Source organism: Nanorana parkeri, unplaced genomic scaffold (genome assembly GCF_000935625.1).
Source record: "Nanorana parkeri isolate BGI_ZX_2015 unplaced genomic scaffold, ASM93562v1 scaffold46, whole genome shotgun sequence".
In the NCBI taxonomy this organism is placed as follows: domain Eukaryota; kingdom Metazoa; phylum Chordata; class Amphibia; order Anura; family Dicroglossidae; genus Nanorana; species Nanorana parkeri.
The window spans coordinates 1,065,381-1,080,855 of NW_017306314.1; the positions used below are offsets into that span (position 1 = coordinate 1,065,381).

At 42.3% G+C, this 15,475-nt stretch overlaps 1 protein-coding gene across 1 annotated transcript in view; it reads left to right on the top strand.

Annotated features, from left to right (window-relative positions):
• The first annotated feature begins 324 nt into the window (after window positions 1–324).
• Window positions 325–15,475, top strand: part of ENTPD6 (ectonucleoside triphosphate diphosphohydrolase 6 (putative)) — a 26,153-nt gene continuing 11,002 nt past the window's right edge. The window contains exons 1-7 of the mRNA XM_018573028.1: window positions 325–442; window positions 3,594–3,853; window positions 5,886–5,962; window positions 12,964–13,107; window positions 13,800–13,875; window positions 14,138–14,173; window positions 14,822–14,910. Of these exons, the coding sequence (XP_018428530.1) occupies window positions 435–442; window positions 3,594–3,853; window positions 5,886–5,962; window positions 12,964–13,107; window positions 13,800–13,875; window positions 14,138–14,173; window positions 14,822–14,910 (690 nt within the window). The 5' untranslated portion in view covers window positions 325–434. The remainder of the gene's footprint in view (window positions 443–3,593; window positions 3,854–5,885; window positions 5,963–12,963; window positions 13,108–13,799; window positions 13,876–14,137; window positions 14,174–14,821; window positions 14,911–15,475) is intronic.

Below are 15,475 nucleotides of genomic sequence, written 5' to 3' on the forward strand. Positions count from 1 at the left end.
CTCAATACACACAGCTTCCTATACCTCACACTGCTCCCTAATACATACACCAAGCTTCCTAATACAACCCTCTGCTCCAAGTACACATTTCAGAGCTCCCCTTAGATAGCAAATATATGCTTCTCTAATCTCTTTGCCGTTTCCTAACTCCGCCCATTTTGTAGTCACCTGACATAATCACATGATAATATTACGTCATTTTACTATACACCAACGGAGACCAATCCGAAAACAGCAATTTTCCCATTTTAAAGATGGCCGCTGTGAGAAGGGAGTTCTGATGATGCCAGCAGCTGTAGACGCGTCATACGGATGGAATGGCAGCCCCGCCCAGACATAGAAGGTGATCGGAGAGTGATGTGGAGGTATTTAATAGTTACGGCTGTGTTGGGCGGCTCTCTGGAAGTGTCCGGACTCTGGTATGGCTGTGGACTATGTACGAGTAAGTGTCTGTATAGAACCTTGTCCTTGATCGCTTTCTCTATGTGATAGACCCTACTGTAGCCGGAGGAAGTCAGTATTGTAACTCTAGAGTGCTGGAACTGTTTATTATATGATATAAACGCCAGGATGAATGGTTGTTCCCTGATCAGAGTGTTCTAGGATAGTTACTTAGTTATAACTGTGTTCCATTGTGTTATATTGCTGTTCTAGTTTGAGTACATTTTTGCCATTCCATTTTATAGTTGTACATTCTAATCAACCCTTAAAGTGAACCTCTCCTCTCCCCAATATACCTACCGTGTTTCCCCAAAAATAAGACACTGTCTTATATTTTTTTTTGCCCCAAAAAACACACTAGGTCTTCTTATTTTCAGGGGATGTCCTTCTTCTCTTTTTTTTTTTTTTTTTCTTTTTTTTATGTGCAACAAAATGTACAACAATCCAAAGTTATCTGGTATCACTCCGCCTGTCACAGTAACTGGCGCTATAGAGGAAGTATCGGCTAATGCGCTCTGCTCCCTCCATCGCCGCAGCCTTGCTTTCTACAGCGCCGGCTTCCTTTGCCATCAGGGACTGCGGTGCAGCAGTGGGGACATCAGACAGTGTGGTAAAGTACGGTATCATTTACCGGTACACATTACAGTACCATTACATTAAGCAGTGCCTTCAGGGGGACCGTTGGCCAAGTATAGTACTGGAGTGCTCCCTGTCACTGCGCTGGCCGGAGGGAGTCCCCTCTCATCCCCTTAATACAGTATGTCCCTGCAGGCTGATACCATCTCTCCTGCTCTTCAAGTTCCCCCTCACATGCTACCACCAAACTAGGTCTTATTTTCGGGGTAGGTCTTATATTACAGGAATCTTGAAAAATAGTGCTAGGTCTTACTTTCAGGGTAGGTCTCATTTTTGGGGAAACAGGGTAATTACACTATTACACTATTACACTCTACCAACTAAATCTAATAAAGTTCTCATTTGCTTCTGTTTTGCCCCATTTTTCCCAGACTCTGCAGTCTATGTCCCCCTGCAGGTCAGACTCTGGCGCTACTATTTAAATATCAACAATGTCCTTACACCTTCTTCCATGTATACACTTTTCTGATAAAAGAAAGAACCTTTCCTCCTGAGATCTTGTGAGATCTTAGATTGTAAGCTCTCATGGGTAGGGTCCACCTTAACTATCTTGTTTCGATTTTGTATTGTAACTCTGTCTTCCTTATATCGTAAAGAGCTGAGCTATATCAATTATTGGTTGTTGTTGTTGTTGTTATATTTGTAGTTATAGGTGTTATTATTGTTGTAATAACTATTATAATAATTACTGTAATTATTATAGGAGTTTAACAGATGAGTGTATTGGCACATATGCTGCGTATGTCAATACTCAGCTGTTGATTAAACAAAAATACTTTCCCAATGAGATATTGCAAGATGCTGATGTGAAATTTTAGTGAACAGAGGGTAAAGGTCCACTTTACAGGGTATGGGGCTGATCGCAGGAGTCCCCCAAAATCCTCTGTGAGATACTTGCAATCGGTGGCAGGCAGAGGAGCTTTACAATAGGATGACGGCTGCCAGTGCCTGCAGCCATTCACCTTTTAAATCACCTTTCCCAAAAATGTACCTATGCATTCTGTCTTCTGTAGCTTATTAAAAAGAAGCCCTTAGGTTTTACAAAAGAGGCTTAAAGTACAACTGAAGTCAAAACCTTCTTCCCTTTTTTTTTTTTTTATTGTATAAGTTATAATTTGGGATATACCTATACTGAGAATTTTGGGCGTGTACTCGATACCGGAGTCGGGAAGCCGGCTCGATGCTGATTGAAGCCTCCGGCTTCCTTATCGGCTGGGAAGCTGTTTCCCAGCCAATTCACATCGAGCGTGCTTCCCTCAAAGTATTGCGGGACTGCCAAGCAGCTGGCAGAAATTGAAAAAGCTGGTCAGACTACCAGTGAAACGTCTTTAATAAAAATCCAGCAAGTTCAATTGCCTTGACTTTTTTTTATTTCTTACAGATATAGCTAGCAGAAGGGAATCGGCAATGGCAAAATCAATATTTTTCTCAATACAGGTTTTCTTTAAAAACACTGCAGAACATTTGTGTGCAAACATTAGAGTAGTATACAGTTTGAGCAGAGCTTTACACAATTAAGGGAGGCAGTACTTGTGCAATACAAATCAAGACAAGAGCGTTAGAGTCCTGCAAGCCATAGCCCAGCGTAGGTTATCGATCGGTCCATGTCTGTCCTAGCAACTGACGTCAAGGGTTCTCCTTCTCTGCAGTCATTTGTTGCTAGGACTGGTCCTAACAACCAGTGACAAATGTCTTCTTGTCCCAAGCGTTACAGAGGATGTCTGTAATGATGGGGTGTCCATCCTCTCCTGCAGCTCCTGTTGATATACCTCCAACTCCTGCCTGTGGTCTGCCAAGAAAAAAAAGAAACAGGTATGAGCCATTTGGGGACCATAAGGGCCCGTTCACGCCTATGCAGTGCTTTACAGTGCAGCAGGTGCGTTGCATGCAATACTTTTTTTCAGCCGCCACACACGGTATTGCAGTTGATCGCACTGTGGCGGGGAGTTGTGTTTGGGGTTCTATTTAAATGAATGGCAACACAATGCACCTGCAACACTGGGTCTGTTGTGGATGGCCAAACCAATAGGCCCTATTGGTTCGGTCCTCCACAACAGTCCCAGCTTCTCATGTGGCCCCTTGAGAAATTGAATTGCCTACCCCTGATCTAATAGACAATCTATCAAGAAAGACAGGATGGTGTGGACCAGAACTACTACCGCAGTATCTTTTGTAAGTCAAGGATTGGACACTTTGGGGTCATGTGTATTCTTGCCTACATGCGACAGTATAATAGGGATCAGTGTTGGCAAAATTAGGCATTCCTGTAATTTTTGCATATATATTTTTTATTTTTTTTTTTACTCTTCCCCTGGTTGACGATACACATATTGAGTGTAGATCATGCTTGTACATCAGTGGTTTGTTGAGTAGAAAATTTAAAGATCACGGTGACTTTCCTGGGGCCTGCAAAAAAAAAAAGTGGCCCTTTTATTTTCTCCTAATAGGGTTGTTTTTAAATTGTGCTGTAGCCTTAAAGAAAATTAAAAAAAAAAATCTATGAATTTGTTTTGCAGCTTTTTTGACACTAAAACCATGAAGATCTCAAAGCTGCCCTGTCTCCTGCTGATTGCATTGTGTGTGATGCTGTTCTTTAGCTATGTCACATGGAGTCCTCGCTCCCATGCAGAAATCGAGAGTATGGACCTTAAGCTTCCACAAGAAGAAGGAAGTGGTAAAAGAACGGCTTCACAGGAAGTATTTTATGGAATAATGTTTGACGCTGGAAGTACCGGAACACGAGTGCATGTATATAAATTCAGCCGCACATCCTCTGGTAAGTTGGAACAAAAACTGAGCCTTAATGCAGTAAGACAAGCTTATAAAGACTAGAAAAAAAAACGTGCCTGTTGGCCACACCAAATGGGTTGTAGTGCTCTGTGCATACCGTACAAGGATAATGGGTGGAATCGGGATGTTCTCAACAACAAAAACACTACTTCCTCTTCCAGTTTTTTGTAAAATCAAACCCAATGTTGCCTTGGTTATCAGTCTATTAGGAACCAGTCTATGCAAAATTGGTATTTTAGTTATAGGTGTAGCTTTGAAGATTTAATCATTCCATGTTGTCTTATATTTCTTGAGGACATCATTGGCTAGATCTGCCTGGAGTACTTCCAGGATCCCACCTACCTTGTCCCTTCATAATAAATAAAAAATGCCATAAGGATGAAGAGAAGGATGGGACACACGTATTGGCTGCAACCAGTGTGCAAACCAAGGAACACAAACACAAGTATCCCACTGATAAGAGTAGAAGAAACAGCATGGTGGTTTAACGTCCCAGCTTCTAACTAATGCTGAGGTATTAGATTTAGGTGTAGACCCTTCATAGTAGATATTGCATGACATGAAGTTTGGTGAGCTGAGTCACCTGTTGGCTTTTAAGATCTCATGGGGGTTCTAGCGTCAAGTTGTACCAATCGTAGCTCCTGCTTTTGTCCCCATTCGCCCTGAATCTCTTGCTGTTTGGCCTGCTTTTGTGGTGTTCTCCACACTGCTATTGGCATTCTGCATGATATATAATAGATGAAACTCTGAGCAGTTGGAATAAGATTTCCTTATACTTGCCACAGCAGGTGTGCTGTCTTGCAAACTAGATTGCAGAGATCTTGCCACGATCAAAGTAATAAAGGCAGTGGGTGAACAAAGCAGCCGGGCATTTTCATAAGGGTAGCCCTTTAAATGTTGCTCATATTAGAGGCACTTTAAAGCTGAACTCCAGGCCAATGGTTAGAAATACTAATAAAATAAACAGGAGCTGTTCCCCCCTTCCAAAGTTTATGCTTCTATCAATCCAGTTCTTTAATTTACACAACCCTGCCAGACAGTTCAGCCAGTCTAGTGACCCTATGTTTCTCTGCTGAGGTTACAGTACTAAAGCCTACCTTTTTTTTTTTGCTGTTGAAAACGGTGCCCCTTATTAAACAATTCTCTGCTGTAATAGTTTTCCTGCATGTTCTTTTGCCTTTTCCAAGCAGCATCCTCACCTCTCCTTGTTGCTCTGCAAGACTTGGGAGTGTGCTCCTGGCCTAAGTAATAGGTGCTACATGTCACATCATGCATTGTGCTAACGCTCTACTGTGCAGCCACATCCTTGATGACGTAGGGATGCTGACATGCAACTGTCAATATAGAGGAGAGGAGGATGCAGGGAGGGTGTTTTGCAGGTCAGACTGTCTGTTCTTGGGGGCTCGGGCAGCGTCATAGCACAGGATCGCAGTCCCCAGTAGAGGGTGGCTCCTTAGGACACAGAGAAAGGAGCCACCCTCAGAATGGAAGTCAGAATCAGCACTGGGGAGCAAACAAAACGAAAGGTCTGCACACTGGGAGCGCATCCATAAATAATGTAAACTGAAGTGCCAGTTGGCGTAGAGTTGTTGGTGCACACAAATATTGAAAACAAAGGAGGAGCTGATTATAACATGTGCAGAGTGGAGGTGGTGTCTCTGTTGGCATTATTCACTGCTCTGCTGCATGCAAACTCCTACTGTCAGCCTCTACCCTGTTATCAGGTAAATGAGAAGCTGATAGCTGGGAAACACTGTAGAGAGTCTTTTGAATTACAGTGCTGGGGCTGCTGATGTCATATCCAAGATGGTGGCACCAAGCAGCAGTTTCAGACCCATTTAATATCATATTTTAATACTTACAGTAAGATTACATGCACAGAACAAGGCAACTTGACATATAATCTTAGATAGGTGCTGATATTAATAGTATGGGGTCATGGTCTCTCTAACATCTTTGTCAGCTAATAATACTGTCATGACGCATTGTTTATGCTTTAACTGGTGTTTTCTCACTAGGTGTACCCAATTTGGACCATGAAACCTTTAAAGCTATAAAGCCAGGATTGTCTGCATATGCTGATGAGCCAGAGAAGGCAAGTATACAACATACAACGTTTTAATTCATATGCTTTCTAAAGACCTGGTTATTCATTACCAATATTGCATAGTCACCATAAAAACATTCCAAATTTAAAAGTAAATATACTCCATGCTGAGTCAGGTGGCTGAACAGATCATCCAAGCAATGAGTATATTTACCTTTTTTTCTGTTTTGGGACCAGTGGTGTATTTAGGTTTTGTGCTGCCCTAGGCAAGCTTAGACTTGGGCGCCCCCCCCCCCCCAAGCAAGCGGTGTGTGTATATATAGATCAGCTAGCAATCAGAAGATATATGCAAAAACATTTGAAAAAGTTACTAAAAGGCTAAAACGTACCTGTGTCTCCACCGGGCGGTCCCGTTCGAAGATTTGAAGATTCTCGGGCGGCCGAAAGGGATGGTGGGGCGGGCGCATGCGCAGTAGAGATGTTTGGCCAGGAGAAGAGAGAGACAAGGTAAGTCAATGCACACGGAGAGACACCGTGGTAAAGAAGACACATACTGTATGTGAGAAGTAGAAACTGCCCATCTCTCCCAGAACCTCGGTATGATCCCTAGGCTTCTATGAACCCCTGAGGGCTTGTACACACCAATTGTATTGCAATCCAGAGCGAGAGCTGCTGGAACGCATGGCAATTGCTTACAAAACGTCCCCCTTCATTCTGTGGCAGGAGGGGACGTATCGGTGCATTGAAGTCAATGGCACTGTAGCCACGCCCCCCCCTGCCCGTAGTGCAATCGGATGCGTGGCAAAACATTTCCTGCGTTCCATTCCACTTCAAACGCAAAAAATAGAGCATGCAGCATTTTTTGCATTTGCAGTGGAAAGGAACGCAGGAAGTGTTTTGCCATGCGTCTGAATGCACTGTGGTTGGGGGAGCGTGGCTGCAGTTACGTTGACTTCAATGCATCGCCACGCCCCCTCCCGTCCCGGAACGCAGGGGGACGTTTGTGAGCAATTGCGGTGCGTTCCAGCAGCTCCCGCTCTGGAACGCAATGCAATTGGTGTGGACAAGTCCTCAGGGGCAAAAGTATCCACATACTGACCAGCACTGTCTGCCTCCATTCCTCTCTAAAAAGGAAGAGGCCATATAACATTTCCCATACAACAGTACAACATTGAACGCTGCTCTGCCTGAACCCACTCCATGTAATTCACACATGGAGCAAACTCAGTACTGTGCTCACCCCCTATCGATCCACTTACCTTACAGGTGACCCTCTTTGCTCCCTACAAGTTTCTCTGTGTGCAGAGCGGAGCAGCCATCTGTCAGAGTCCCGCCGGTGACTAGAACTCCCGCCGCTGACTAGAACTTGTGCTGCCTCCTCCCATCACCGCGTCATTTCCTCCGATCACAGAGCCGCTCTTCCCTCACTGCAGCATGATCGGTTTTGTGGCTGGCTGCAGTGAAGCAGTGATCGCTTCACTACTGGGCTCACCCCTCCCGTCTTCAGTGCCTGGCACCCGCCCTCCCCCCCTCTCCTCCACAAGCAGGCTCCATGCGTGACACTGAGCTTTTACGCTGTGAGACAGACTTTCACAGTACAAGGCGTTTGCTTAGGGCCGCCCCCCTGGAAAGATGCCGCCCCAGGCAAACGCCTTGTTTGCCTCTCGGTAAATACGCCCCTGTTTGCAACATTGTTTCTATCTGCCAAAGGCAATCATCAGCACAGTCTGAGATTGTTTACAGCAATTCTGTGGCTAAATGTATCTATTTGCAACACAGTAATAGGGGTGTGATCAGCATCAACATGACTATTCATAATCTACTAGTGCTCAGTTCACAAGTGACCGCGTATCGCATTTGTGCATGTTTGTATGCGCTTTCTGCATGTCAGCCCATTCTTTTCAATGGACTGCTGCATGCGCGAGAAACTTGGTAAAGAAGCTCATGCAGCAGTTTCAGCTGCGAGCTTCACAAGGTTTTTTTTAACCATGTGTTTGTGCGCATTTGGCGCACCGGCAAAGACGCATTTTACGGTCACATTTGGGGTGCCATTAACAAGTAATGGCACCACAAATGTGTTGCACATAACACAAGTGTGAACAGTGAGAGCAAGCACCAGCTCATATGTTATTTGATTTCTTAAAGGAGAACTATGAGGTGAGTGATTTCCACTCATCCTCCTAGTTAGAGCCGACCTGTGACAAAGAAGCTGATCGGGAAGTGAGCAAACACATACCGTTGCTCGCTCACTTTCCGATCATCTCCCAGCGCTGAGTGGAGGAACGGACGGGGAGGGGGAGGGGGAGGGCACAGCTGGCTCTGCCTCTAGATAGGCAGAGCCAGCTGTCAATCACGCAGCTGGGTGGATCCAGACAGTATTTTCGGGATCCACCTTCACCTTAGAGAGAGCCATTTTGGGCGTGATGTGCGTTTCAATGGAGGGAACTCTGGAGTAGACATGTGAGCTTGCCAAAAGGGCAGAAGCAGAGGGCAGCAACCACCACATGTGGGCCTAATCCTTAGGGCTAGAATCCTTAACTACCAGCCTTCTCTTTTCTCAAAATTCTGTCCAGAACTTGAAGTCAAAATACAAGCAGCCCATTGCATGGAATGTGGCACCCCTAGAGAGGTTCTTGGGTATACCACATCGTCAAACATCATTAGTAAATCTCTAAATAGATTCTGTTGCGTTAGATTTCCAATTTCAACAGTTAAGATGGTCAAGTGACTATAGAGTGAAGACCTTTTTAGCTAGTACATCAGTATGGTCTTCCTTAGTAGCTGCAAAAAAGAAGCGGATATTTATTTTTATGTATATATATAATACGCACGCATGTGTGCGCGAACTGGAAGGGAATATTTTCAGAATTAATTAAAAGGACCCTTGCTTTGTTTAGCTACCCAATGCTGGTAACATGGGAGTAATAGCTTCTAAGCAGCTGCTAACTTAAAGCCGTGTAATGGGTAATACAAGACTTTTTGCATACACCTCTTACTGGCTGTACATTGTCACAAATATTTGTCTTTACCTATGGACAGCTATTACATGCTTTGTGCATTCATGGTCATGCAAAACGGCTTGACAGAAGTTCTTGATTCGCTTGATGTGGCCTTTTACACTTTTTTGCATTAATCCATGAATGCGGCACCTTCAACAAGCACATCCTGGAACAGAAGTAATGCACATAAGGGCTGAAAGACCATTAACATTACATGCTATAGTGACATATTGCTTTAAAGGAGAACTTCACCCTAATATTTGTGTGTGTAAATATGTACCCATTGTCCCCAAAAATCTGTGATCAACTATTTAATAAAGAACCCAACCATCTCCGTTATGTAGTTGTGTATGCAGTGCTTGGGAGAATGATCTAGTCATGTCATTGCAGGGTGAAGTGCCCTAGTGATGGATGGATCGTAGCAGCAGGATTACAGGTTTTATTTGTAACGTTAAATCCAAGGCATTTGTAGGGAATGCTATAGCATATCGGTGAGTGAATAAAGGAGGTTCAGTGTTTGGGACAATATAGGGGTCAGGTTTTTCTCTTTTCAGCATGTCTTAAGGTGTAATTTAGGCTTTCTTCTGTTGCACCCAGGGATTTTTGTGGATTTTAACAGCAAATTTATGTAAATTGACAATTTTATAAATAAGATTTCTTGTTAATTAAAGCGGCTTAAAAAAAGTACATCATGGAATGTATGACACTCTTGTTTATCTTGATATTCAGCTTGGATTAATTTGATTTACCTAGTAAACTAACTCAGGAATGTATATTGACTAACCCAGTAAGATGACCAATTATTATGCAGCATTTTGTGGATATGGTGACTGTGAGCTGAGACATTATTCATGACAATGTAGCGTGTCCTTTTCTATTAATTAGATTCTTTGTGTACAAGTCACCTGTAAGCATTTGCAAATTGATTTAGCTGTGGGTTTTTTTGTTGGTGGTTTTTTTTTTGTCTGTAGTGGCATACATTAGACCAGGGGTAGGCAACATCAGCAGACTAGCTGAAATGGATGCGGCTAATAGTTCCTTGAGGCATTGCAAGACTTGACAGTCGCAGGCCTGACTCGTAGGAGCAAGATGGGATTTGAAGTGTCACCACAGCTGAAGTGCCAAGGCTGCCTACCCCTACATTAGACACTTTCTGTAATTTTCCACAATCTAGATGTGTAGAATAGTAAAGGACCATTTACACTAATATACCTTTTTAAAACATTGTACCGCTCTGTAGCCCTGTCTGTATTTGACTCGGAGCCTCTGATTTATGTTTACTGAAAATAGTGTGTACATCTGGCCTCCAAAGACTTGGCTTTCTGGCATAGATTGGAGCACAAAATGGTTAGGATTATATTGGCACTGGGATGCTTTTTGTCTCTTTATTTGCACTGGGTGGAGGAACACTGTACCTATTTAGGTAACTATATCAATGCGGAACAGGACCTGTTTTCTGGCAGTTGTGCAATAGTGGTCAAAGCATAAAAAGCTAAACAAAAAGGTAACACAATCGTTTCATATACAAGCTTAAACAATTACAATCAGATTCTGGCAGAAGACCAGTTGTTGTGACTGGTTCTCTTTTTAACCATTTCCAAATGATAGGATATACATTTACATCCTGATCTTGAAGTAGTTATACCGTCATGTACTGTTCTTTCCAGCAGGCGGAGGGCTTCAAAGTACTCAAAGATTTGGACCACTTGTACCGGCTTGTGGTGGTGCCACACCCCCCGCCGTGGTTTCTGGGCTCTCCTGCTGGTCCGGGACCATGGCAAAAGGTGTCAGAATGGCAAGTGGGAGGAGATCAGGAAATGTCCATTCTGATCCAGCAGAAATGCTGGTAACAAACCTGTGCTTGATCATCTGCAGTGGACGACAGGGGAGACGTAGAGGTCTAATAGACCCCTGATGTCTCCATTAAGAGTGTCGCCTGCTAAAAAAAAAGGTCTAAACAGCCCTGGTGCCAAACGCACCTAGATGCTGCTGAATGTGTAGGCGTGAATTCAGCCATTAAAAAAAAAAAAATTCCACGCTTTCAGATTTATTTAGATATTGGCTTCAAACGCATTTAGACAAATGTATTTTGGTGCCCATATACATGAGACCTTTTAGAAATCAGATTTTTTATTTTCGACAGTTGTTTTAAAGTGAACTTCGCCCTGCACAAGCAAAGCAATGCACAGGTTCACTAATTGTTACCCATTTTAGAAGGCTTTTACCTAAATTATGTGAGCAACAAGAGCATTTGTTGTAGGATGTATCAGTATACATCAGTCTTCACGTGGCCAATTTCTGGGCTTCTGTTCACATGCCATTTTTGTATATAGAAGGTTGTCTTTTCATAGTAAATCGTGTGTGTGTGTTAAAGTAAATTGACTATACGCTACACTTGTTTGAAGAATATTCATGTGATTTATGTGGTCTCTCAGCTGATCTCTGATGTGTAGCGAATTTTGAACCGGTTTCTTCCATATTCGTTTATAACACAGAACGGCTGACAAACCAGAAAGTGTTCATAATTGCACAATTTGGTTTATATTTTGTCATGTTCTGTTAATCCATCCAACTTCCACCTTCGGTTCTCCCATTTATTTTTACTTGTTACAACCTCCCTTGGAGTGCAGCTCGCCTTAAAAGTACACCTTAGAAGTAAGGTCTACAAACGCCAATCCCCTTTTATAAATTGGCAGTAGGAAACCCAACACCGCTGTATTTTGTTAAGATGTTATGCCTCGATCTTCACGGGGCCGGTTCACAATTGTATCTCCAGTTCATAAGTATATCATAAACCATATAATAAACAAAGAGAATACTCAATGGTGTGCATCAATAGGCATAAAATAAGTCCTTACTCACATGAGTACAGGAAGTAAAATCCGAATAACTGTCTGCAGCCAATGGAACGGGAATCAGCATGGTTCTCTTAGCAGTGTAACAGCCCGTGCAGCACACTCCAGTCTCCACCATGAGCTCCCAGTATGGTCGTACTGCAGGCTACGAATATGAACAGCCAGACATGACATATGAGTAAATGCACATTGCCTGGTTAGTCAGCACACAAACTAACAAATTGACAAACCAAATACCATGTTCAAAAGACAGTTTAGTTCACGGGAGGCAACCTCTGCACTTTAGCTGTTGTGGCACAACAAATCCCATGAGGCATTGCAAGACTCTGACAGTGACGGGCATGACTTCCAGAGTTGTGATGGTATTTGCAGTTACATCACAGCTGGAAGGCTGAGTTTGCCTGTCCCTGGTTTAGCCCGTCTGGACGTTCGGTGTATCATTACTTTCCACACAGATGACCGATTTTACACTAATATAAGCATAACCGATTCAAGTAACGGTATCCCCTTTTTAGATGTCTTCATTCCTCTTAAATGACACTCTTATAAAGTTGTCCTTTATGGACCACCTACGTATTACCCATTCGTAAATCCTTTTTCAGCTCCTTGTCTGAAGTCTTCATTATGTTGCCTTGATTAGTGCTGCACAGCCTTTTCTACAAAACAATCCTGGCGGGCCCTATACCCGAGTCCCAGTTTGTTTTTGGATGGGGCCCATAATTTTACTTCAAGTGGATTACAGAGCAATCTGTGGGGATGAGTGGGGACCTCCGTGCACAGCTGCAGGGCCCAGCCATGGCTGTCTTAGAAGGCTGAATAGCACCAGGCAGGCTACACAGGGAAGATCTCAGGTGCCTCGCTGCAATTTACTCATGAAGAATCCACTGAAGAGAAGAGACCATCATTAAATAACTACACTAAAAGTTATGCTTTAACTATGAGGTTTTTAACACTATTATGCACTGTTGATGTGAAGTCCAGCAGCAGCTTTCAAACTTCTGGTGACACCTGTCTCTGACTTAACAAAGTCAGTAAAGCTTGATAAGAGTAAAGCATTTCCAGGGTAAGCTTGCAAGATAATATCTAGATTATTCCATAAGTAATTAGTTCCTCTTTCAGCTGTACAAAATCTATATTTCCATACCTGTGGAAAGGTGTGTACATCATTTACGTTTATTTTTATTCCTTTTGTTAGTGTGCTGTAGGAATAAAGGAACTATTGGATATTGCAATGAAAGAAATACCCGATGACCTCTGGAGCTCCACACCACTTGTCCTCAAAGCCACAGCGGGGTTACGTCTTTTACCAGGAGAGAAGGCGCAGAAGCTGCTGGATATGGTAACTGCTTAGATGGCTTGTGTGTATGCGTGTTGTCATTCGATTTTATAGTACTAAAGAACGTATTGGTCCAAACTAGTCAAAGAGCATGCAAAATCAGCTTGATGCAAGTCAGATGCAACTAAATGGTATTCAAAAGCATGCAAGCTGAATGCACCTGAACCTACGCTGCATTTGCCTGTCTGCACAAGCCCTGATGCAGTAAATAAACATTCCCATTGGAAAAGGGAAGGGCACACGTGGTATGTAAGGGAATTCCTACCCTGTTGTAGAGCCAGGATTCGAACAATACATTTTGCATCTTGCTCACAGCAAGCAATGGTACATGAAGCAAGCTGGCAGTGTCTACAGTGATGAACTCCAGTACTCTGTAGACAGGGGTTAAGAAGGACTATTACACCATTTGGCTGTTGTGCTGAAACTTTGGATTTGATGAGTCGCTAACCCAGAACGAATATGAAGGACATTTCTGACACTAACTTAGAACATGTTTGTGTTTTAGGTCTGTTAAGGAAAAGTGCTTAAAGGTGACCTAGCCATCTAACTAGCATTTTCTTTAGTCGACCAGCAATGGCAACCCCCATACTTCCTTTATGACAGTGTTATAAGCCACAAGTGTTGATAGTGTTATAAGCCACAAGTGTTGATATGAGCCATTTGTACTTTTTTATATTGACTTTTTTTTTGCTTAGGTCAGAGATATCTTTAAATCATCTCCTTTCCTTGTTGGAAAAGACAGTGTTTCAATCATGAATGGCACAGATGAAGGCAAGTTATTCAATCCATTTTAAGTTGGATGGATAAACATTTTCTATAATGATGTATTTATACAAGTGTCACTCTTGGTGCCTATTGAGATGTTCTGAAATGACCTGCCTCTTGCACCTTCACATCTTTACTTGAAGGGTGGCAGCAAAGCTTCAGCTTGGCCTTTATGTTCAATAGTTGCCATCACTATAATGAACTTCTTCTTTTTCTTATTGTTTCACCCAGCATATTTATATTGCTAAAATATTTTCTTTCTGTTTAGGCATTTTTGCTTGGATTACTGTAAACTTTTTGACAGGTATGTATGGTCAATTATATTGGAGGCATTCTGTGTTATACTGTAGTTTCTAAGAGTACTAGGAGATTTTCTTTTAAAAAAAGATGAACATGTCCTTTCAGCAAAGTAATGAATGCTTTTGTCTTGCCCCTTACACGGCTCACTTTTGCTCATTGAGACCAACCATTACATTAATTTACTAGTGACAAAGTGGTCACTTGTTAATTGCAGTTTGCTTCAAAGCAAACCTATATTGAAGTATAGAAGGAGCCAATGAAATTCTTGGGTTGCCAACCCAGAAAAAGTATCCAGATGATTGGTTCTGGCATTCTGATCTGCATGCTTGTTCCACATCTGTGACCCAAATTATTTAAGGCAGAGGATTTATGAGCGGACATATGACAAGCAATTAGAATTTAGAATGTCAGGGATGTGCAATAAACAAGGTACATCAACTCCTACTTCTCTAGCTGCAGTAAAGTACATTCTTCTCTGTATCTATGAGGGATGTGCAAAATAATTCCTTAGTGCTTTTTATTATGCAGATGAGGACAGTACAACTAACTTGCAGCCTATAGATTAGTTAATGGTATAGTTGCTTGCTGTGCAGGAAGGGCTGCTGTCATGTGCATTTTGTATTAAAGGTGTGTGGCATTGTCATGTTCACAGGGAGTTTAACCAATCCATCTGCTATATTGGCTGGAATGCTCGATCTTGGTGGTGGATCAACACAAATCACCTTCTATCCATATGATAAGGTATTGTCATTTGTTCTGGATTTCTCATTTTACAGATGTTGCAATAATTCTTGGATTCTGTGGCTTTTATCTTTAAAATCATCATAACTAAACCCAAGAACTAAAATATAATATTGCAGCTTCCCAGTCCTTAGATTTGGCAACTGCATTAGTTTTTTTTTCTGATTGAAAACCTTTTCAGCAAGTACAGAAAATACCTGTTAATCTTGCCAGAAAGTGTCCTTGTTGCTTCCTGTGAGTTAACCTGACCTTTTAAATAAGATAACATAACATTCTTTTCTATATAAACTTCCTCATCTCCCACGTTTTTTAAATGAACAAAGTCAAGAGTCATGTTTGAAGTCCAGCCTGGGTGCCAACCATGGGATCCTCACTAATGTACTAATGTACTAAAATACTAAGTACGTTTTAGTTAAGAAATCAAGATCTGGCTCTGCTAGACTCCCACCTTCATGCATTTTTTTCCTTAAGAAGATTAATCTCACTCTACAACAAGGGTCTTGTAACTACCAGGTAGTAGAAGGCACACAAATATTATTTAAACTGTATAAAATATGCATGACTT